This window comes from Pholis gunnellus, assembly GCF_910591455.1.
Source record: "Pholis gunnellus genome assembly, chromosome: 5".
In the NCBI taxonomy this organism is placed as follows: Eukaryota; Metazoa; Chordata; class Actinopteri; order Perciformes; family Pholidae; genus Pholis; species Pholis gunnellus.
Window position 1 is genome coordinate 24258114 of NC_136531.1, and position 24482 is coordinate 24282595.

General features: G+C 41.9%; 1 protein-coding gene across 1 annotated transcript in view; it reads left to right on the plus strand.

Annotated features, from left to right (window-relative positions):
- Window positions 1-24482, plus strand: part of ank2a (ankyrin 2a, neuronal) — a gene marked incomplete at its 5' end in the record, with an annotated part of 74185 nt that overhangs the window by 40509 nt on the left and 9194 nt on the right. The window contains 12 exon segments of the mRNA XM_079158749.1: window positions 80-308; window positions 1232-1357; window positions 1483-1605; window positions 1714-1746; window positions 1852-1873; window positions 3447-3576; window positions 9340-11273; window positions 12055-12132; window positions 12311-12442; window positions 12647-12787; window positions 12899-13109; window positions 13430-13508. Coding sequence (XP_079014875.1) covers window positions 80-308; window positions 1232-1357; window positions 1483-1605; window positions 1714-1746; window positions 1852-1873; window positions 3447-3576; window positions 9340-11273; window positions 12055-12132; window positions 12311-12442; window positions 12647-12787; window positions 12899-13109; window positions 13430-13508 — 3238 coding nt within the window.

Consider the following 24482-nt stretch of genomic DNA (forward strand, 5'->3'; position numbering starts at 1 on the left):
CTCTAAAGTGTCCGTCACATCGAAGCTCAACACTTTCTTGATGTAGGTGATTTGACTAAATATGCCCTCATATTCCTAGGTTCTGGCTGATAGACTGCAGACAGGTCCAGGAGTCGGTTAGCTTTGGCTCTCAGCTGTACAGAGAAATCATCTGTGTTCCATACATGGCCAAGTTTGTCATCTTTGCCAAGACACTGGACCCCATTGAGGCCCGTCTGCGCTGTTTCTGCATGACGGACGACAAGATGGACAAGACCCTAGAGCAGCAAGAGAACTTCACTGAAGTTGCCCGGAGCCGAGATGTTGAGGTGAGGAATAAATAAGAAGAGGGGAGAGTGTGAGAAAGGATTTATGTAGGGTATAACGAAGAATAGAAGTGTGAGAAAGGATTTATGAAGGTTGTAAAGAAGGATAGAAGTGTGAGAAAGGATTCCTTGAGGATATAAAGAAGGATAGAAGTGTGATAAAGGGTTCCTCGAGGGTATAAAGACGGATAGAAGTGTGATAAAGGGTTCCTCGAGGATATAAAGACGGATAGAAGTGTGAGAAAGGGTTCCTCGAGGGTATAAAGACGGATAGAAGTGTGAGAAAGGGTTCCTCGAGGATATAAAGACGGATAGAAGTGTGAGAAAGGGTTCCTCGAGGGTATAAAGACGGATAGAAGTGTGATAAAGGGTTCCTCGAGGATATAAAGACGGATAGAAGTGTGAGAAAGGGTTCCTCGAGGGTATAAAGACGGATAGAAGTGTGAGAAAGGATTTATGAAGGTTGTAAAGAAGGATAGAAGTGTGAGAAAGGATTCCTTGAGGATATAAAGAAGGATAGAAGTGTGATAAAGGGTTCCTCGAGGGTATAAAGACGGATAGAAGTGTGAGAAAGGATTTATGAAGGTTGTAAAGAAGGATAGAAGTCTGAGAAAGGGTTCCTTGAGGGTATAAAGACGGATAGAAGTGTGAGAAAGGATTTATGAAGGTTGTAAAGAAGGATAGAAGTGTGAGAAAGGGTTCCTCGAGGATATAAAGACGGATAGAAGCATATTGTGGAATAAGTGCACTGGATAGTGAAGAGTGGGTGTCCGGGACTCAAAAAAAGGTTTGTGCAGACACTGCCTACCAACTGGTTCTTACTAATACATTTCATGTCCTTTAAAAATTCTGACAACACTGTTTGAGATTTGACGACTTTAACGGTTTGTTTATGTCAAGAAAACGTCTCTCATATCTCCACACAGGTGCTGGAAGGAAAACCCATATTTGCCGACTGCTTTGGAAATCTGGTGCCTCTAACCAAGAGCGGACAGCACCATGTCTTTAGCTTCTTTGCCTTCAAAGAGAACAGACTGGCCCTCTTCATCAAAGTATGACTCAACATTGGATAAAAATGTCTGACATTTCTACTTATTCACTCAGAGAATCAGAAACGATATCTGTATATGAAAATATATGTAATAATGGGCTTAATTGCTGTTTAATTATTGGACAGATTCGAGACACAGCACAGGAGCCATGTGGTCGCTTGTCCTTCACCAAGGAACCACGCACATATCGTACACTAAACCACAATGCTATCTGCAACCTTAACATCACTCTCCCAACATACTCAAAGGTTAGTTTTAATACTACTCAAGTTGTATTTACATAACAATAGTACATCACTTTTTGTTTCATTGTGTAACTGCATTGTTTCCTTTCTCTGTTTTATTCTTCTCTTCAGGAGTCTGATTCAGACCAAGATGCAGATGATGAGGTAAATGAAATGTACTTGTTATAGTACCCCCAACAAAGGAACAAATATGTCATAATTAGGTTGTAGCTAACTATGCTTTTTTTTTTATTTATTTTTTTTTTGCAGAGCGAGAGAAGTGACAAGAAATGTAAGCTGAACTTAAACATTTTTTGAATTTTGTGATTTATTTTCACAAATCTTTCAGAAATGGACCCATTAATTTGAGACATTTTGCAATCCATTTTTCAATGGTTGCTGTGTCTACTTAGGGTGCCACTATATACTTATTATATAAATATTTTGTACAACACAATCTAAATTGGAGTCACATCACTTGACATAAGATCATAAAGGTTGTAAAGTATTAGTTTAGAAATATTTACACCTGTATGGGCTAAGAAATGCACTGATTGATATATGTTACTTTCCATTTGGATTAACCCTGCTCTCTTATTTTGCTCTACTAACACTGTGTATTATGTTTGTTACTGAAAGCTATGCTATGGCTGATGTACTCTGCATTTCCCTCACTCCAAATCCCACTGACTTTCTCCCACCCATAACGTTTTCTATATAACCTTTTTCTTTTAATCAGAAATGAAGGTCAAAATAATACTTTTTATTCAAATCCACTTAAAATCACTTTGATTTTTAAGGTATTCATGCTAAGATTCCATCTTATCTTGAAAATAATTAATAATATGCAGTATGAAAAGTATTCATTTTGACCACTCATTTTCTCTCATCCCATTCATTTAACATTTTTACCAGTGGCATGCTGAGAAACTGTTAATATAAATAAATAATAAATATAAATAATTAAAATACATCATTTTGTTTGTTCTTTTTAAAGTGCGTTGATTTATTGCTGATTTATTTTTCATTATCACTCATTTTGTATAAATTTGGCCACTACTTTCATATCAACATTCCCGAGTTGCTTTCACTCGAGTTGCACTACAAATCAAATCCCTATTCACGTTTTTACATGATTGTTATTTTAAGTCACTACTTCTTGTCTGTAGGTGAACTAATAGTATAATAATGTCGCAAAACAGTAGTTAATTACCATATAACATCATTTACTTATTTGCAAGGAAAGTATTTTACTTTCCTTACAAATAGAAATTATTATAAACTTTAAAACTGACCATCTAGTAACCTGTAACAAAGACTATATTGCTTGATATTATTACCTTACTTTACACCCCCTTCTATTAAATACCCTATTATTTGTTTGTATTCAAAGTGAATTGTGCTTTCTGTTTTAAAACTTTAATGTTATAGGCAGGCATGACTCTTCATGTCAGCAACAATCTTGAGAAGTTTTGTTTGTCTGTTATCCTTACTTCCTGTCCATTTGTTCCATATGTAGACATCTCTGTTCTCTTTGGTTCTTTTATATTCTCTTAATATGTAGTGAAACAAATTATATTGATATTATTCTCGCCCATATTCTACCTGTTTTGTTACTCTTCCTGGCTTTGCTTATGCTGTTGCTGCTCTTCTCCCCTCCAAACTCTGGATCACTTTGTCATCTTCTTTTTGGTCTTCTTTTCAAGACTTCCTTATCCTCTGTCATTCTTCTCCATACTCTGTGAACTGAAGATGGATTTTTGATCGCATTGTCTTGATCACAGTTTTCTGATGTCTCTCTTCCCCACTTCATTTGTCCCTTATGTTCTTTACCCTTTTTGGTTATGCAACTCTTTCAATTGAAGATGATGAGTCTGAATCAACTGAGACATTCTCCCTGAGAACTAACCAACCTCTTGACCCTGCAACCCTTGCAAGCCCGGACCTTCTCTCAGACATGTCGGACGTCCGATCATCCGCTATTTTAACTGCAGAGCAAATTGAGCACTTATCATATGAAGAGAGAGCTGGAGGTAGAGGGATTCAAAGAAGTGGCATCAATGAAAGTAGACAGGTACAAGGACAAGTACAAGGACAGAATGCTACAAAAGAGAAATGGAGTTCACTCTCTGAGACTAGGTCCGTTGAAAAAAAGTATCCCCCTGTCGAAGAGCCAGTTTTCCAGGAGATTTGCATTGAGGGGACGACTTCAAGTAGATCTGCCACGGAGGTCAGAGACATGACAGGCATGGTCGCACAACTCAGCCTCGACATGGAACAATACCTTGAGGAGAGATCTGTAGTGACATGTAGTTCTCTAGAAGACCTTGTCCAAGATAAATTTGATCAGGTTATTGTAAAGCGTGATGGCAAACGGCGTCCACCAGACATCAAGAAACCTATTAGAAAGAAACTTAGAGACAGAGAGCGTTCTGGATGTAGTAGCTCTGAGGGTGAGCTGGAAAGGATGAGCTCTGAAGAGTCTTTAGATGGCGATGTTGTTCTTAAGGAGAGTGCTCTTTTACCCACCACAGTCATGGATCCTCCAGCTTCTCCTTCAGTGGTTGAGACACCTATAGGATCAATAAAGGAAAGGCTTAAAGCTTTACAGAACAAAGCTGAAGAGGAGGGGGTGAACAAAGATACTCAGGCAAAATATTCTATTGCCAAAAGGAAGAATGAGGAAAACATGCCAGAACTTCCCAGAGTTCCCAAGTCCCCTAAATCCCCCAGATCTCAGACGGAGAGATTAGAGGAGACTATGTCTGTTAAGGAACTGATGAACGCATTTCAGACTGGACAGGACCCTTCAAAAAGTAAAGCTGGCCTTTTTGAGCACAAAGCAGTGGCTTCTTCTTGTATTTCAACATTGATATCTGAATCAGGAGATTCTGATCAGATACAGAGGACAGAACAAAGTCTTATGCAGGAGCCAAACTCCCAAACTCAGAGGTTCAAAAATGTCAATCAAGAGAGGGATATCAACAAATCTGACAAAACAGATGTAGATGATCAACCTGTAAGCTTAATTAACTATAACTCAGAGGAATCACAGTTAATGTCACACAGTGCTTCTTTTGGTAAGACAGTAAAATTTGCTGATACAATTCAATGTGACGACAGAAGTGTTAGCCCACAGACAGAGGTGCCAGAAAAGGAGACTATGTCTGTGAAGGAGCTGATGAAAGCATTCGGGACAGGGCATGATCCCTCAAAAACCAAAGCTGGTGTGTCTCCTTGCATTTCAACAACGATATCTGAATCAGGAGATTCTGAAGAGATAAACACCATTAACCAAAATGCTCTGCAAGAGCCAAAATCCCAAATCCAAACTCAGAACCTCACCATTTTCTATCAACAGAGTGATGTCAAGAAATGTGACGAAACAGACACAGAGGATCAGCCAGTAAGCCTTATCAGAGATAACTCAAAGAAATCCCTATTAATTTCAGATAGTGCTTCTTTTGGAAAGATGGTAACATTTGCTGATACAGTTCAATGTGATGAGAGAAGTGTTAGCCCACAGAGAGAGACTTCAGAGTTGTCAGAGAAGGAGACTTTGTCAGTTAAGCAGCTGATGAAAGCATTCCAGTCTGGGCATGATCCCTCAAAAAATAAAGCTGGGCTTTATGAACATGAAGCTGTTGCTTCTTCTTGTATTTCAACATTGATATCTGAATCAGGAGATTCTGAAGAGATGCAGATGTCTGAGCAAGGTGCTACACAGAAGCCAGAATCCCAAACTCAGAATCTCACAAGTTTCCACCAACATAGTGATGGCAAGGAATGTTATACAACAGACTTAAGGGATCGACCAGTAAGCTTAAGCAGAGATAACTCTGAAGAATTACAGTGCGAGTTAGATTGTTCTTCTTTTGGAAAGACAGTAACATTTGCTGATACAATTCAGTGTGACAGTGAAAATGTTAGCCAACCGAGAGAGGCATCAGAGTTGTCAGAGAAGGAAAGTGTGTCTGTTAAAGACCTGATGAAAGCCTTCCAGACTGGGCATGATCCCTCAGAATCTCAAGCTGGAATTTATGAACACAATGTTATGGTTTCTTCCATTTCAACATTGATATCTGAATCAGGAAATTCTGAAGAGATACATATGACTGAGCAAAGTCCTATGCAGGAGTCAAAGTCACAAACCCAAACACAGAGCGTCACTATTGTCTATCAAGAGAGTGATGTCAAGAAATTTGACAAAACAGTCTTAGAGGATCGACCAGTAAGCTTAATCCCAGATGACTCTGAGGAGTCACAGTTCATTTCAGATGGCGCTCATTTTGGAAAGACAGTAACATTTTCTGATACAGTTCAGTGTGAGGATGGAGGCGTTATCCCACAGAGAGAGGCATCAGAGTTGTCAGAGAAAGAGACTACATCTGTTAAGGAGCTGATGAAAGCATTCCAGACTGGACAGGACCCTTTTAAAAGTAAAGCTGGTTTGGGTGAACACAATGCCAGTGCTTCTTCGTGTATTTCAACACTGATATCTGAATCAGTGGGTCCTGAAGAAATACAGATGACTCAACACAGTCCCACACAGGAGCCTAAATCGCAATCCCAAATACAGAATGTCACAATTTTCCATCCCCAAAGTGATATCGACATATGTGGAACATTGGATATAGAGGCTCAAACAATAAACTTAATGAGCGATAACTCTGAAGAATTACAGATCATTTCAGATATTGCTTATTTTGGAGAAACAATAGAAATTGATGATACAATTCAGTTTGATGATGTAAGGGGTTGCCCTCAGAGAGAAGAGCCAGAGTTGTCAGGAAAGGGCAGGGGCAGGATGCAGTTAGAGGAACCGGTCATAGGCACTGGTAGGAGTTTATCTGAAGACCTACAGATCAGCCCTGATCGCCGACCTTCTGAGGACTTCAGTGCTGATATAAAGGCTGAGCTGGAAGACAGTCCTGAGTACCAGCTTTTCAAGCAGACTTCAACAGCTGAAGATGTAAGCAATCAGCTGGAGGCACCTGAGGAGGAAACCATGGCTGATTTTGACACAAATCCAGCTTCCATCTCCAGTCCCTGTATAAAAAGTTATTTTGGGGAAGCTTCTCTTCTTGAGAATCAAATGAAAGATGATGATCTAAGTTCTGAGAGTCCCAAGCATGAAGGTATTGCTGAATCCTCAAACCCGAGTGTTGATATTAGAACCCCTCGTTCCAGCTCAGAGGAGAGCGAGAATTCTGAAGGACTCACAGTGACTGATCAAATGACGAATGAAATGTTTACTTCCACTACTAGGAGAAAGGAAAACTACGTCATACTTTCACAGGAGGAGAGACTTCATAAAGCAAGCAAAGAAAGCACAACAATTGATCATGGAAGCAAAATATCCTTTGCACAAACTGACACTGAAGTAACAGAGGTCAAAATCGGGGAGACACAACTTCAAGAAGTCCACATTGAGAGGAACACATCTAGCCAGGCATCCACTGCAGTAAAGGATATGTCAGGGATGTTGTCCTTAATGAGCAGTGAGTTGGATCAGTATCTAAAAGCTTGGCCTGTGGCACGTCAGCCACCAGGAGAGGATATTGTTCAGGAGAAATTTGAACAAACAATTCTAATAAAAGACAAAGATAAAGAAAATCTTGCATTTGTCACTGATGAAAATAACGGAGCAACAGCTGGTGGCAAAACAAAAGAAATAGATCATGCTCAGACAGAAGAACATCCAATTACATGGGGAGGTGAAGAAGAGAGTGAATTTGAAGAATTTGAAGAAGTAAACAATACATCAGGGTTGTTGTCAGTCAACGACTGGAATCAGTATGAAGAGGCTATGCCTGTGGCTAGTCGAACAATAAAGGAAGATGATGTGCAGGAAAAATGTGAAACTTTCACTGATGAAAATAAAGGAGTGACAGTAGATGGCACAATACAAGAAACAGATTGCACAGCAGTGGAATGTAAGGTCATGAGGAAAGGTGAAGAAATGGTGAGGGAATTTGGAGAAACCAAAGCAAACTTGATTGAAGAACTCCCAATGAAGGAAGAGTGGGTAGAGAGAAAGGCTTCATATCAGCCATCTTCAAACCTAAAAGACATGTCAGGCATGCAATCAGTGCTTAACAGTGACTTAGACAGGTACCTCGAGGACAGGCCAGTGAAATTCACGCCTCCAGAAGAGGACGTTATCCAGGAGAAATTTGAAGAAGTTAATCTCACCAAAATCCATAAATCCTCCAGGGAGGAGCAAACAATAACAACATGTGAAAAAACCCAAAGAGTAGCTGGTTTTGCTTTGCAGGATAATATAAGTGGAGAGACATATGAACCGAGTGGTGTGGTTGAACTCAAAGAACTTACACCAAGTTCTTTACTGGAGACATCATCCCAAGAAGTTTGCATCAAGAGAAAGATAGGCCATGAACCATCTACAACTGAGAGGGATATGTCAGGCATGTTGTCACTTCTCAGTAGTGACTTGGATCAACATCTTGAGGAAAGGCCAGCGGCAATGCAATGCCACCCAGAAGAAGATGATCTAGTCCTTGAGTGCTACAAACAAGTTAGGCTGACAAGCAGTGATTTAAACAATGAGATAGATGTAGAGGCCAATGAACATATGCACGCAGACGTAATTGGAGTCACAGAATTGTCACCAAGTTCTGAATTGGAGACGCCATTCCAAGAAGTTTGCATGGAGAGAAAGTCCCAGCAACAACAGTCTGCAACTGAGACGGATATGTCAGGCATGTTGTCACTGCTCAGTACTGACTTAGATCAGTACTTAAAGGAAAAGCCAGTGGCAATTCAACTCCACCCAGAAGAGCATCGAGTCCATGAGAGCTGCAAAGAAGTTTTTCTGACAAGCAGTCATTTGGAGGATAAGATAGATGTAGAGGCAAAGGAACACCTACAGACCAAAGCAGTTGGAGTCACAGAATTGTCAACAAGTTCTGTATTGGAGACACCATTGCAAGATGTTTGCATGGAGAGAAAGTCCCAGCAACAACAGTCTGCAACTGAGACGGATATGTCAGGCATGTTGTCACTGCTCAGTACTGACTTAGATCAGTGCTTAAAGGAAAGGCCAGTGGCAATTCAACTCCACCCAGAAGAGCATCTAGTCCATGAGAGCTGCAAAGAAGTTTTTCTGACAAGCAGTCATTTGGAGGATAAGATAGATGTAGAGGCAAAGGAACACCTACAGACCAACGCAGTTGGAGTCACAGAATTGTCAACAAGTTCTGTATTGGAGACACCATTGCAAGATGTTTGCATGGAGAGAAAGTCCCAGCAACAACAGTCTGCAACTGAGAGGGATATGTCAGGCATGTTGTCACTGCTCAGTACTGACTTAAATCAGTACTTAAAGGAAAAGCCAGTGGTGATACATTGCCAGTCAAAAGAGGAGGTAGTCCATGAAAGCTTTGAAGAAGTTATACTTACAAAAGACACTAACAGAGAAACTCTTTCATTCTCCCCTGAACATAAGATGATGTCACAAGATAAAAATGCAGACTTTGTGAACCTCAATAAAAAGGGAGCTATAGAGAGTGGATGGCAGATAAGTTCCCATGAAGATGAAAGACTGAAGAGTTTTTCATCTGAGGAGGGTGAGGCGAAAAACTCACCATGTGCAGCGTCGCATTTTAATGACTCAACTGAAGGGGCAGTGGGCATTACAAAGCCATATGTGACAATGGATGACCCGAACAATGATCAAAAAGATGTTGTTGCTGATTCAATTCTCAAAATACATGATTTCCTGCAACTACCAAATAGGTCTGACACGTTACAACGACCGGACAATTTGGTGAACCTAAACACTGTGCTTTCTGGTGACCCAGCTAAAGAGCTATGTCATCAAGACTCGTTAGAGTCAAGTCCTCTCATGGAGGATGGATCTTCAAACAAATCCCCTGATTCAATTGAGCCAAGCCCGACCGGAGAATCCCCTAGTCCAGACTCTCTTGAGGGAAGTCCCACTCAATCAAAGGATACAGAACTTAAGATGCTAGCCAAGACAGCTGTGTACGAGGATTATGCCTCCCAGCTGAAAGCATGTTATTCTTCTGACCAAAGTATTTACAGGGATGAAAGTGAGCAAGAAGAGCAAGGAAATGACTATGGGATCATCCAAAAGGGAGGTGAGATAAATGACCTACATTCCTTCTCAGCAAAGACAGTGACCGATGGCAGTATGTATTCCGACACCAAAATATGTGACAGTGAGAATCTTCACTTGCTCATAAGGAAAGACTCTCTCGATGCAGATGATAGTGAGGATGGTACCACCAATAAACAGTTCACCCCAGAAGAAGAGATGTTTAAAATGGCTGCAAAGATCAAAACATATGAGGAGATGGAACAGGAGGCTAAAATAAAGAGAGACAAATCAGAGACAGATGATCTCAGAAACGACAAGCCAGATCTAAAAGATTTTGCACAGCTTGAAGCTGAGAAACAGGTTCATCTTTGTCCTGCAAAGGACAGAAACCCACCAGATGAAACACGTGTTCAAACATCAGGTAATGAGAGAACCCCTGATCCATTTCGGTTTCAAGAGGGGAAGCTTTTTGAAATGACCAGAGGGGGAGCTATTGATATGACAAGAAGAAGCTTTGATGAAGGGGAAGGATATGCATTTTTTCATATAGGGGAACATCAAGTTGATGAAGTTGTGCAAGATGAGACTGAGGAATGTCAAACAAAGTATTTAGCTTTAGAGAATAGTGATTATACTACAGATACAACCCTTGAAGAGATCCCCAAATCATATCTGACTCATGGTGCCAATGACACAATTCCTACTCCCAAACCCAGAATTCTCGTCAACCCCTCAAGTGACAAGTCACAAAGAGAGTTGACACTTTCTGAAGCTGATCTTGGCAGCTCCGTAGAGGTTCAGCTTGGTTCCCCCAGTGCTTTGGAGAGACTAACCAACATTCAAAGTGAGGTCGAAAACTTTGAAAGCCTTGGTCTAGGCTACCTAGACTCTACCATAGCTGACCTTCAATCAGACACATCCACAGTTGCCCATTCAGCATACTCAGAGCAGAGCCATGATTCCTCAGACTCCTCTCCTGATGATGAGGAGGAGGAGGAGGAAGATGAAGAAGACCAGTGCTCAGTTATAGAGATGTCCTTTGCACAGCCTGGGATCCCAGCATATCATCAGGATTCACCCCCATCTTTGGAAATGACTATGAAAGACTCACAGAAATCTCAGCTTGATCAGGTTCAAAGAAAAGCAGAAAAAAGCTCAACTTTGGATCGGAGGACTAGATCTGAGGCTGATAGTGGCACAAGTAAAGCCTCTAATAAAGACTGTAGGAGTTATTCTGACAGTAGTGAACCCACTGATAAATCCAACCTTTCTCCATTCAAACTTTCTGTCACGATGCAACAGAAACCTCCAGCTCAGGCAATCTCCTCCTCTCGCCAAAGGAAAGAAATCCAACTCTCTATGACAACTGAAACATCGGTTAGGTCATCTTTGGATGCTGATTATATAAGCAGCGCTAGTCACAGGAGTCCAGAATCTGTTATCTCCACATATGACATTGCGGTCTCACACAGTACTGATTCAGAGGTCAACCCGTTGTCAGGTGTGCAACCATCTTCTGGGAGAGAAGATGTATTTCAATCCATGCCTGCCTGCGATGCTACGGTGGAAACTCAGATGCAGAGAATCTTCGATGAGCCAGCTCCAGACTGTACGCCAGGTATGGCCAGAACTGCGTGAGCTTTTGCTTTCCTATTTCTTCACCTTGGCAGCAAGAGCCTTTTCCTCTTCCTAAGAACGTAATGCCACCATTAGTCATTATTGTGTGGTTTTCACTTGTTGTGATTTGTCTTGTCCCATCTTTCATTGTGTTTTTGTATTTTGTGCGTGTCCATGTGTGTGTGTGTGTGTGTGTGTGTGTGTGTGTGTGTGTGTGTGTGTGTGTGTGTGTGTGTGTTGTGGTGTTTTGCATGTTGGTAAGTCACTTTCCCATCTGTGTTTGTGTATATGCAATCTCAAGATTGAATGGCCATGTTGTTAAAGAAGTTGTAGCTTTAACAATTTGGATGCAGACTTCCATCATTGTATTGGGATCCGCTCTACTAATACGGCTTTACTAATATTAGCATCCACATCGCTTAATAAGCACAATAATATCAATGCTTACACTAATGATTAAAAACATGATGTACTAATTGTGACCAAATAATCATAGTCTGTAAACAAGTCAACTCCTCAATGACAAATCCAACCTTCGTGTTATCATCCATGTAAACATCACAGACCCACATTTCATTTGAGAGTATTACAGCCCATAACATAGAATCTTCAGGAAATAACATTGTAGAGCTACACTTATACAGTATATTACCATTGGTACCTGCAATGTGAAAAAAACATTACTTTGAGATATATAGGTAATGATATTCTATGCTTTCAACTGTTGACCATGATATTAAAATGTAATGTTTGGCTCTGATGGCATTTTTTAGTGGATTGGCAGGATGATGCTGACAGGAAAGAGGAGACATTGGCTATCGTTTCAGATCTTCTTGGCTTCAGCTGGACTGGTAAGCTGTCAAACAATGCAATCGTTCTTCAAGTATTTAGTATGAATTGGAACTGTTTATATGTTCGCAGAACTGGGGGAATAGCTACAAATTATTCCATGTTCTAGTTCAAGAACACATATTGTCGTTAATTTTTTTTAAACTTTTTAATCCCTTGTTTTGTTACCCATCACTCTAGAACTGGCAAGAGAACTGGAATTCAGTGAGGTTGAGATCCAATTAGTGAGAACAGAGAATCCTAATTCCCTCCAAGAGCAGAGCCATGCCTTGCTGCAGCGCTGGGTTGAGCGAGAAGGCAAACATGCCACAGGTACATTGCTTGTAGGTCTGACAGATTTGAATCGACATTTTTCTAGTATTTGTTGGAAGATACTTAATGCTCTATTAGCTTTTTACTTTCATACACTCCAGGTAATATATGAGAACACGTTTGCAATTTTTAAATGATTTAATTGTTGTGTTTATTGAATGCTTTTCTTAACAGTATATTAATGATTGATAAATCCTTCCACAGAGGATTCACTGATTAAGAGACTAACCAAGATCAACCGCATGGACATCGTCCATCTTATTGAAACCCAGATGAACAAGTCAGTTCAAGAGCAGACATCTAGAACTTATGCAGAGATAGAGAAGACACTGGATCACAGTGAAGGTAGTAACATCTCCAACCACTCAACTCAGCAAACAGTTTGAAAGCTCTATCGAACACCAGGCTGTATTTGTGTGTCTGCTAGCACTCTTATATATCATGTGTGTTTTTCAGTGTCAGTAGCCCTATCTTCAGTGCAAGATGATGCAGACAGCCCCAGAGTTGTGAGAAGGGTTGAGTCTGACCGCAGACCACCCCCAGCTGTTTCTGAGGAGGACCTCTCAGTTGCTTCCCTACTGGATATTCCTTCCTGGGCAGAGCCTGTTGGATACACCCACTCAGAGAGCATGCATGGTGACCTGTTGGAGGACCTCGAGATCCCACAGTAAATTATTGATTTGAAATTATTCCTGAATCTGCAACACACATTAGCAGCATAATATAGTGCCACATCATTTGACGTGCTTCAACTGACAGCCATGGCACATACCAGACACGCAATATAGGCATGAAGACAAAAATACACAAACCATGTTGACGCTGGGAAATAAAACAGTGTCATATCCTGACACAAGGAGGTTGCAGATATTTGCCCCGTGCCCATTGTTTATGGGTGTTGCCCTTTAGTCTTGTTAGATTAGAGCTTTGACATATCACATTCATCCAAGTCATATTTTGTGACCTAGCCTTCCTCTTGTGTTACAGTGAATTGAACCCTAACCTGTGGACCTCTGAGGATGTAATTACAGAGGAAACTACAAGTTACGACAACTTGGATGAGCAAGTAAGTATGCTTGCGACTTCAAAAGAAGCAGCACTCGGGAGCCAAGTAACTCAGGTTTTTGACCCCAAAGTGAAAGACCAGCAAGAGTGCTGCAGTGTTGAAGTTCATGCCACCATGCAGTACCAAAATGGCACTCAGTGCCAAGTCAAAGATGACTCCAGCCAATCCTTACCATTGAAGCAGTGTGGTTGTGGGGATGAGCAAGGGCAATCACCTGCAGTTCTGAAGTTACCATCATCTATATCTTTCAAAGACTTTGGTTTGAGCCTATCAGAGTCAGACCAAGCTGAGACTGACTTCAGTGAGATTTGTGATGAGTTTGTCTATACACCGCAGTATACAGACGCAGCTAAAACCATTGTCAGAAGAATTTCTGACAACCCTAGCCTGTTCCACCAATCAACTCTGGCCATGACTGAAGATGACATAGATGTAGCTCAAAAAAGCAAGCTCTCTCTGAAGTGTACTGATGAGATCACAGCAGAAGTACTGTCTGGTCATGACAAGATACCGCAGGCTTTAGGTGTGAACATGGACTTTAAACCCTTCAAGTCAAGCAAGAAAGAAAATACGAAATCCCAAGTCTACAGTGATGGGTATCCGGAAAACATGCCCTTCATTGATGATTTGATTGAACCCATTATTGCTACAGCCAAGTACAGCATGGTGAAACCATTCAAAATGAAGATACCAAAGACCAATTTGCCACACAGTCTGACAAGTGGCCCTGCTCACATGGCTTGTGACTCAACTGATATCAACCATCTTGCACAACAGTCACCTAAGAAAGATGTGACATTACGTTGCACTTTTATAGAGAACAGCCCTTTGACCCCTGATTCTTTGGCAAATAAGAAGCAACGTGGCTCATTTTCACATATTGAAGAAAGGGGTCTATTCCCTGTAGAGGCATGGATATTAAATGACCCCATAGCTAGACCGACGTCCCCTGAATCTTTAATGTCATTCAGTTGTTCTAGGGCAATGTCACCTGACTCTCCTCTGGGGAAAAAAAGGGTCTTACCTGCAGAAAGTTCAAGTATGTTGGATGGCAGCCGGGCACTCTCTCCAAGGTCTGATCCTTGTAGTTTACAAGATATTACCAATAATTTCACTGAAAATGAATTGGACCTCATTCAATCAAATAAAAATGAATGGGCACCACTCTTTGGTTTGAAAGATTCTGCCACACACTCAATTTGTTCAGAGTCATTTGAGTATTGGAATGACTATAGGCCACTATCCCCTGACTCTCAAGTACCTACATATAGTTTACCTATACCGGAAGGTGTACAGATAAAGAGAGATTTTAGAGCATTGTCATCTGTGATATCAGATATTGAATCTGATGAGTTTTTAGAAAGGGATTGCCGACCATTCTCACCAGAATCACAGACTTCTCAGTGCAGTTTCTCATTTCTTGAACTCTTGCTCTCAGAACCTATACGCACCCAACTTATGAGTCAATACTGTGATTATTATTTAGTATATTCAGGAGGGAATCCACCCTCAGCACTACTGACCTTAGCTTCTTACACTACAGTCTACAAGGAACTGGATCAGGGGAGCCATTTGACACCACAATTAGTAGCTTCAGATCACTTGCAATATTCTATGAATGCTCCTTCATCACCTCTTAATGAATGGTTGGATGAAAAAAGCACAGATGCACCAGATGTATTGACATTTCATGCAAAAGCTGAAGAAAGGGCATCTCTGTTAACAACTGCTATTTCAACAGCAAAATATCTTACACATGCAGATGTCAAAAATACCCATATTGCAGATTCAGGCTGTTCGAGTCGAACAGAAAAGTCATTTCAGCTAAGGCCGCTGACATCTGAAGCACCAAAACAACAGAAGGAAAGTAGTCAATCTTTCCTTGATTACTGGTTTTGTAAGTTTGAACCACAATTCCCTGAATACTTGTCATCACAAGGTCAGTCACATAATGATTTAACAAACATTACACAAAACACCTTACAACACAATGAAATGCAAGATTGCATGAATTTTGATTGGGTGGAAGATTCATCCAAAAGAAACTCATGTTCAGATCACAAAACAGAACAATATGTAGAAACTGATCATGCGCTCAAGCAACTACCTACATCCAAACCAATTGTCTTTAACTTGGTAAAGAGACCAAAATACATTTTAGTGTTTACAAATAACATTGTTTCAATGTCAAACACAGAGAGGACGTTAATTAGGGCTGAAAACAGAGAAGGCAATTGTACATATGAAGATGGCTTGAAAATATTAGGAAGGCAGTCTCATAAATCCCAAACATTTTTGGGAGAACCATGTAAGGATTTATTCCTTGAAAACAAATTGGATGAAACAAAACAGGATCCTCCAAAGTCTGCATTTTCCCCTGACCTAAGCGCATCCTCCCCAGAATCTGTGGCATCAGATGAGCAGTGTTCTTTGTCTTCTCGCATGACATTTGGTGCAATGAAGAGTCAACATTGTAACTATTACTTACAGTACTCTGAAAGTAGACCAGTATCACCTCTTTCAACACTGTCTGATGTTGAGTATTCCGGATTTTGTCTCGAGGAATTGTTTGACGACAACAGACCAGATTCCCCAGATTCATTTACTTTACAAGTTGACGCTAAACACGCAAGTGTAAATGTAACTGCGTCCCCACCAATAGTCACTGCAAGACCTTTTACATATGCAGATGTTGTGCGGGGCATTAAACATGAGAGACAAGCAGACGCTTCATTGATTTGCAAACCATTAGAGTTAATGCTTATCCACCGTCCATCAGTGTCGTCACACATGGAGTCCACTCCCACCTTTATTGAGGATTGGCTCACCAATGTAAGACCACTGTCTCCCGAGTCAATGGCATCTCAAAGTGATGATAGGCCCCTGTCTCCTGATTCACCTGTTCCTCAGTTTGAAACTTCTCAAATCTGTTACGAAGTGGAACTGTCTCGGCACCTGTCGTTTACACCACAATCAATATTTTCAGACTGGGAAGGGACTGATTTGTGTCTGGAAACCCTGTTTGATGAAACCAGACCAGAGTCCCCACAGTCAGCTTCATCAGACTTTGAACATGATCAATTATTTAGTAGCAGGGCGTTGTCCCCAGAATCTGTGTCTTCCGATTTGGACTTTTTTCTCCTTCAGGACTGGTTGGCAGACTTTAGAGCGTCCTCCCCAGAATCTGTGGTTTCAGTAGAGCAGCAGTCTTTTTCTACATACATGACATTTAACAAGATGAAGAGTCAACATTGTAACTATTACTTACAGTACTCTGAATGTAGACCAGTATCACCTCTTTCAACTTTGTCTGATGTTGAGTATTCCGGATTTTGTCTCGAGGAATTGTTTGACGACAACAGACCAGATTCCCCAGATTCATTTACTTCGCAAGTTGATGCTAAACACGCAAGTGTAAATGTAACTGCGTCCCCACCATTGGCCACTGCAAGACCTTCTACATATGCAGATGTTGTGCGGGGCATCACACATGAAAGACAAGCAGACGCTTCTTTGGTTTGCAAACCATTTGACTTCACGCTTATCCACCGTCCATCAGTGTCGTCACACATGGAGTCCACTCCCACCTTTATTGAGGATTGGCTCACCAATGTAAGACCACTGTCTCCCGAGTCAATGGCGTCTCAAAGTGATGATAGGCCCCTGTCTCCTGATTCACCTGTTCCTCAGTTTGAATCTTCTCAAATCTGTTACGAGGTGGAACTGTCTCGGCACCTGTCGTTTACACCACAGTCAATATTTTCAGACTGGGAAGGGACTGATTTGTGTCTGGAAACCCTGTTTGATGAAACCAGACCAGAGTCCCCACAGTCAACTTCATCAGACTTTGACGTTGAAGAATTATTTACGAGCAGGGCATTGTCCCCAGAATCTGTTTCTCCCGATCTAGACTTTTTGCTCCTGCAGGACTGGTTAGCAGACTTTAGAGCATCCTCCACAGAATCTGTGGCGTCTCAAAGTCAACATAGGCCCCTCTCTCCTGATTCACCTGTTCCTCAGTTCCTATCTTCCCAAATCGGTTACAAAGTGGAACTGTCCAGGCACCTGTCGTTTACACCACAATCAATATTTTCAGACTGGGAAGACACAGATTTGTGTCTGGAAACCCTGTTTGATGAAAACAGACCAGAGTCCCCACAGTCAGCTTCATCAGACTTTGAACTTGATCAATTATTTAGTAGCAGGGCGTTGTCCCCAGAATCTGTGTCTCCCGATTTGGACTTTTTGCTCCTTCAGGACTGGTTGGTAGACTTTAGAGCGTCCTCCCCAGAATCTGTGGTTTCAGTTGAGCAGCAGTTTTCTTCACTGCGCATGACAATTGGCCAGATAAAGAGTCAACATTGTAACTATTACTTACAGTACTCTGAATGTAGACCAGTATCACCTCTTTCAACACTGTCTGATGTTGAGTATTCCGGATTTGGTCTCGAGGAATTGTTTGACGACAACAGACCAGATTCACTTACTTTACAAGTTGACAGGAAACACACAAGTGTAAATGTAACTGCGTCCCCACCATTGGTCACTGCAAGACCTTTTACATATGCAGATGTTGTGCGGGGCATCACACATGAAAGACAAGCAGACACTTCTTTGGTTTGCAAACCATTTGACTTCACGCTTATCCAGCGTCCATCAGTGTCATCACACATGGAGTTCACACACTCCGCCATTGAGGATTGGCTCACCAATGTAAGACCACTGTCTCCCGAGTCAGTGGTGTCTCAAAGTGATGATTGGCCCCTCTCTCCTGATTCACCTGTTCCTCAGTTTGAAACTTCTCAAATCTGTTACGAAATGGAACTGTCAAGGCACCTGTCCTTTACACCACAATCAATATTTTCAGACTGGGAAGGGACTGATATGTGTCTGGAAACCCTGTTTTATGAAATCAGACCAGAGTCCCCACAGTCAACTTCATCAGACTTTGACATTGAAGAATTATTTACGAGCAGGGCATTGTCCCCAGAATCTGTGTCTTCCGATTTTGACTTTTTGTTCCTGCAGGACTGGTTGGTAGACTTTAGGGCTTCCTCCTCACATTCTGTAGCATCTCAAAGTCAACATAGGCCCCTGTCTCCTGATTCACCTGTTCCTCAGTTCCTATCTTCCCAAATCGGTTACGAAATGGAACTGTCCAGGCACATGTCGTTTACACCACAATCAATATTTTCAGACTGGGAAGACACAGATTTGTGTCTGGAAACCCTGTTTGATGAAACCAGACCAGAGTCCCCACAGTCAGCTTCATCAGACTTTGAACATGATCAATTATTTAGTAGCAGGGCGTTGTCCCCAGAATCTGTGTCTTCCGATTTGGACTTTTTGCTCCTTCAGGACTGGTTGGCAGACTTTAGAGCGTCCTCCCCAGAATCTGTGGTTTCAGTAGAGCAGCAGTTTTCTTCACTGCGCATGACAATTGGTCAGATAAAGAGTCAACATTGTAACTATTACTTACAGTACTCTGAATGTAGACCAGTATCACCTCTTTCAACACTGTCTGATGTTGAGTATTCCGGATTTTGTCTCGAGGAATTGTTTGACGACAACAGACCAGATTCCCCAGATTCACTTACTTTACAAGTTGACAGGAAACACGCAAGTGTAAATGTAACTGCATCCCCACCATTGGTCACTGCAAGACCTTCTACATATGCAGATGTTGTGCGGGGCATCACACATGAAAGACAAGCAGACGCTTCTTTGGTTTGCAAACCATTTGACTTCACGCTTATCCAGCGTCCATCAGTGTCATCACACATGGAGTTCACTAACTCCGCCATTGAGGATTGGCTCACCAATGTAAGACCACTGTCTCCCGAGTCAGTGGTGTCTCAAAGTGATGATAGGCCCCTCTCACCTGATTCACCTGTTCCTCAGTTTGAATCTTCTCAAATCTGTTACGAGGTGGAACTGTCTCGGCACCTGTCGTTTACACCACAGTCAATATTTTCAGACTGGGAAGGGACTGATTTGTGTCTGGAAACCCTGTTTGATGAAACCAGACCAGAGTCCCCACAGTCAACTTCATCAGACTTTGACGTTGAAGAATTATTTACGAGCAGGGCATTGTCCCCAGAATCTGTTTCTCCCGATCTAGACTTTTTGCTCCTGCAGGACTGGTTAGCAGACTTTAGAGCATCCTCCACAGAATCTGTGGCGTCTCAAAGTCAACATAGGCCCCTCTCTCCTGATTCACCTGTTCCTCAGTTCCTATCTTCCCAAATCGGTTACAAAGTGGAACTGTCCAGGCACCTGTCGTTTACACCACAATCAATATTTTCAGACTGGGAAGACACAGATTTGTGTCTGGAAACCCTGTTTGATGAAAACAGACCAGAGTCCCCACAGTCAGCTTCATCAGACTTTGAACTTGATCAATTATTTAGTAGCAGGGCGTTGTCCCCAGAATCTGTGTCTCCCGATTTGGACTTTTTGCTCCTTCAGGACTGGTTGGTAGACTTTAGAGCGTCCTCCCCAGAATCTGTGGTTTCAGTTGAGCAGCAGTTTTCTTCACTGCGCATGACAATTGGCCAGATAAAGAGTCAACATTGTAACTATTACTTACAGTACTCTGAATGTAGACCAGTATCACCTCTTTCAACACTGTCTGATGTTGAGTATTCCGGATTTGGTCTCGAGGAATTGTTTGACGACAACAGACCAGATTCACTTACTTTACAAGTTGACAGGAAACACACAAGTGTAAATGTAACTGCGTCCCCACCATTGGTCACTGCAAGACCTTTTACATATGCAGATGTTGTGCGGGGCATCACACATGAAAGACAAGCAGACACTTCTTTGGTTTGCAAACCATTTGACTTCACGCTTATCCAGCGTCCATCAGTGTCATCACACATGGAGTTCACTAACTCCGCCATTGAGGATTGGCTCACCAATGTAAGACCACTGTCTCCCGAGTCAGTGGTGTCTCAAAGTGATGATAGGCCCCTCTCTCCTGATTCACCTGTTCCTCAGTTTGAAACTTCTCAAATCTGTTACGAAATGGAACTGTCAAGGCACCTGTCCTTTACACCACAATCAATATTTTCAGACTGGGAAGGGACTGATATGTGTCTGGAAACCCTGTTTGATGAAATCAGACCAGAGTCCCCACAGTCAACTTCATCAGACTTTGACATTGAAGAATTATTTACGAGCAGGGCATTGTCCCCAGAATCTGTGTCTTCCGATTTTGACTTTTTGTTCCTGCAGGACTGGTTAGCAGACTTTAGAGCTTCCTCCTCACATTCTGTAGCATCTCAAAGTCAACATAGGCCCCTTTCTCCTGATTCACCTGTTCCTCAGTTCCTATCTTCCCAAATCGGTTACGAAATGGAACTGTCCAGGCACATGTCGTTTACACCACAATCAATATTTTCAGACTGGGAAGACACAGATTTGTGTCTGGAAACCCTGTTTGATGAAACTAGACCAGAGTCCCCACAGTCAGCTTCATCAGACTTTGAACATGATCAATTATTTAGTAGCAGGGCGTTGTCCCCAGAATCTGTGTCTTCCGATTTGGACTTTTTGCTCCTTCAGGACTGGTTGGCAGACTTTAGAGCGTCCTCCCCAGAATCTGTGGTTTCAGTAGAGCAGCAGTCTTTTTCTACATACATGACATTTAACAAGATGAAGAGTCAACATTGTAACTATTACTTACAGTACTCTGAAAGTAGACCAGTATCACCTCTTTCAACTTTGTCTGATGTTGAGTATTCCGGATTTTGTCTCGAGGAATTGTTTGACGACAACAGACCAGATTCCCCAGATTCATTTACTTCGCAAGTTGATGCTAAACACGCAAGTGTAAATGTAACTGCGTCCCCACCATTGGCCACTGCAAGACCTTCTACATATGCAGATGTTGTGCGGGGCATCACACATGAAAGACAAGCAGACGCTTCTTTGGTTTGCAAACCATTTGACTTCACGCTTATCCAGCGTCCATCAGTGTCATCACACATGGAGTCCACTCACTCCGCCATTGAGGATTGGCTCACCAATGTAAGACCACTGTCTCCCGAGTCAGTGGCGTCTCAAAGTGACGATAGGCCCCTCTCTCCTGATTCACCTGTTCCTCAGTTTGAATCTTCTCAAATCTGTTACGAAGTGGAACTGTCTCGGCACCTGTCGTTTACACCACAATCAACTTTTTCAGACTGGGAAGGGACTGATTTGTGTCTGGAATACCTGTTTGATGAAACTAGACCAGAGTCCCCACAGTCATTTTCATCAGACTTTGACGTTGAAGAATTATTTACAAGCAGGGCATTGTCCCCAGAATCTGTGTCCTCCGATTTTGACTTTTTGTTCCTGCAGGACTGGTTGGTAGACTTTAGAGCGTCCTCCTCACATTCTGTGGCATCTCAAAGTCAACATAGGCCCCTCTCTCCTGATTCACCTGTTCCTCAGATCCGATCTTCCCCAATCGGTTACGATGTGGAACTATATAGGCACATGTCGTTTACACCACAATCAATATTTTCAGACTGGGAAGACACAGATTTGTGCCTGGAAACCCTGTTTGATGAAACCAGACCAGAGTCCCCACAGTCAGCTTCATCAGACTTTGAACTTGATCATTTATTTAGTAGCAGGGCGTTGTCCCCAGAATCTGTGTCTTCCGATCTGGACTTTTTGCTCCTTCAGGACTGGTTGGCAGACTTTAGAGCGTCCTCCCCAGAATCTGTGGTTTCAGTAGAGCAGCAGTTTTCTTCTCTGCGCATGACAATTGGTCAGATAAAGAGTCAACATTGTAACTATTACTTACAGTACTCCGAATGTAGACCAGTATCACCTCTTTCAACACTGTCTGATGTTGAGTATTCCGGATTTGGTCTCGAGGAATTGTTTGACGACAACAGACCAGATTCCCCAGATTCACTTACTTTACAAGTTGACAGGAAACACACAAGTGTAAATGTAACTGCGTCCCCACCATTGGTCACTGCAAGACCTTCTACATATGCAGATGTTGTGCGGGGCATTACACATGAAAGACAAGCAGACGCTTCTTTGGTTTGCAAACCATTTGACTTCACGCTTATCCAGCGTCCATCAGTGTCATCACACATGGAGTTCACACACTCCGCCATTGAGGATTGGCTCACCAATGTAAGACCACTGTCTCCCGAGTCAGTGGCGTCTCAAAGTGATGATAGGCCCCTCTCACCTGATTCACCTGTTCCTCAGTTCCGATCTTCCCCAATCGGTTACGATGTGGAACTCTCTCGGCACCTGTCGTTTACACCACAATCAATATTTTCAGACTGGGAAGGGACTGATTTGTGTCTGGAAACCCTGTTTGATGAAACCAGACCAGAGTCCCCACAGTCAGCTTCATCAGACTTTGAACTTGATCAATTATTTAGTAGCAGGGCGTTATCCCCAGAATCTGTGTCTCCCGATTTTGACTTTTTGCTCCTTCAGGACTGGTTGGTAGACTTTAGAGCATCTTCCCCAGAATCTGTTGTGTCAGTTAGACATTGTTCTTTATCTTCCGGATTTTCTGTTGAGGAATTGTTTGATGACCACAGACCAGATTCACCAGATTCACTTTGTTCACCGATTGAAGCTAAGCAAACTAGATTAAGTGCACCTGAATGTCACCTGCTTTCTGTTGCAAGACCCCTTACATATTCAGATGCTGTGCGATGCATTAGTGTTGAAAAACAAGCACATTTTTTCTTTGAAGAAAAAACATCCGCCCACGACTTATTTTTCTCTGAAGTCAAACAATTATCTGCTGAAAACTCTGCCTCAGCACATGAGAACCAGAAAAAATTGACCCAGCTCAAACTTACCCCTACTGAATTTCAATCATCAGATTCCACAAAACATACTAAGGAATACAGGATAACACACAAGCCTTTTGTTAAGAACTTAATGTCACATTTGTACGATCCACTCTATAAGGGAGAATGTTCTTGTTTCGTAATAAATAATACGTCTTGCATGGTCAGTGGTCCACCACAAGAACATGATATATTAACCGCTTGGTGTGCACAGCAACATTTTTCAAATGAGTCTTTAACTTTTCATAGCTCATCAGATGACAAAAGAGCTGATGAGTTTCGGTCTTCAAGTGCTGTGTTCACTGGTTCTGTTTCTCCAGCATGTCAAAGCGATTCAGGCATATCACATTCTGAAACAGGAGAAACAGGATCCACAGGTCCTCACCAGCATGCAGCTGCAAGTGAATTTAATTACAGTCCCAAACTTTCAGCGTATAGGCTACCATCACCTGAAATATTCAATCACCAGAGGCCACCTTCTCCAGAATCATTTTCCTCATTTGATGAGTTCACCGCCCTATCTCCTGACTCACAAATTCCTCATTTCGACTGTCAACCTTATTATTTCTTTCATTTGTCAGAAAATGGATCTGTTTCACCAGACTCCATAATGCTGGAGAGAGATTGTACTAATTCATGTCTTGATACTTCATTTGATGAGATCCGACCAGATTCTCCTGAGTCCATTGTGTTTGACAGTGAATTTCAGGAGTCCTTCAGTGATATGCCATCGGACAGTGAGTGCACACAGTCATTTCTTCACAACTGGCTATCTGAGTTAAGACCATCTTCTCCTCAAATTCTTGAATCAATAGGAGATTTAGATGACGTTTCAAACCAGCTGCCATGTGGGCAAAGTCTGCCAGAAGAGACTTCTACTGCAGACAAATTCAAAGATTTATAAGTCAGAAGGGGAGACCCACATAGCTCAGTCAAATCTTGTCATTATTAAAGCATCATACCAGACTCCAAACCATTACAGGAATCATCAGTATCCCACTAAAAAGTATTTGATCTTACAGTAACAATTTCACATTCTGAAATGCTAATGATACTAACTTCAGCAGTTGAGACAGGACCCATAGCTTCCTCCTCAAACACCACTAATCAGTTGTTGTTTTTTTGTCAAGCCTCTTGTCTGGACAGAAAA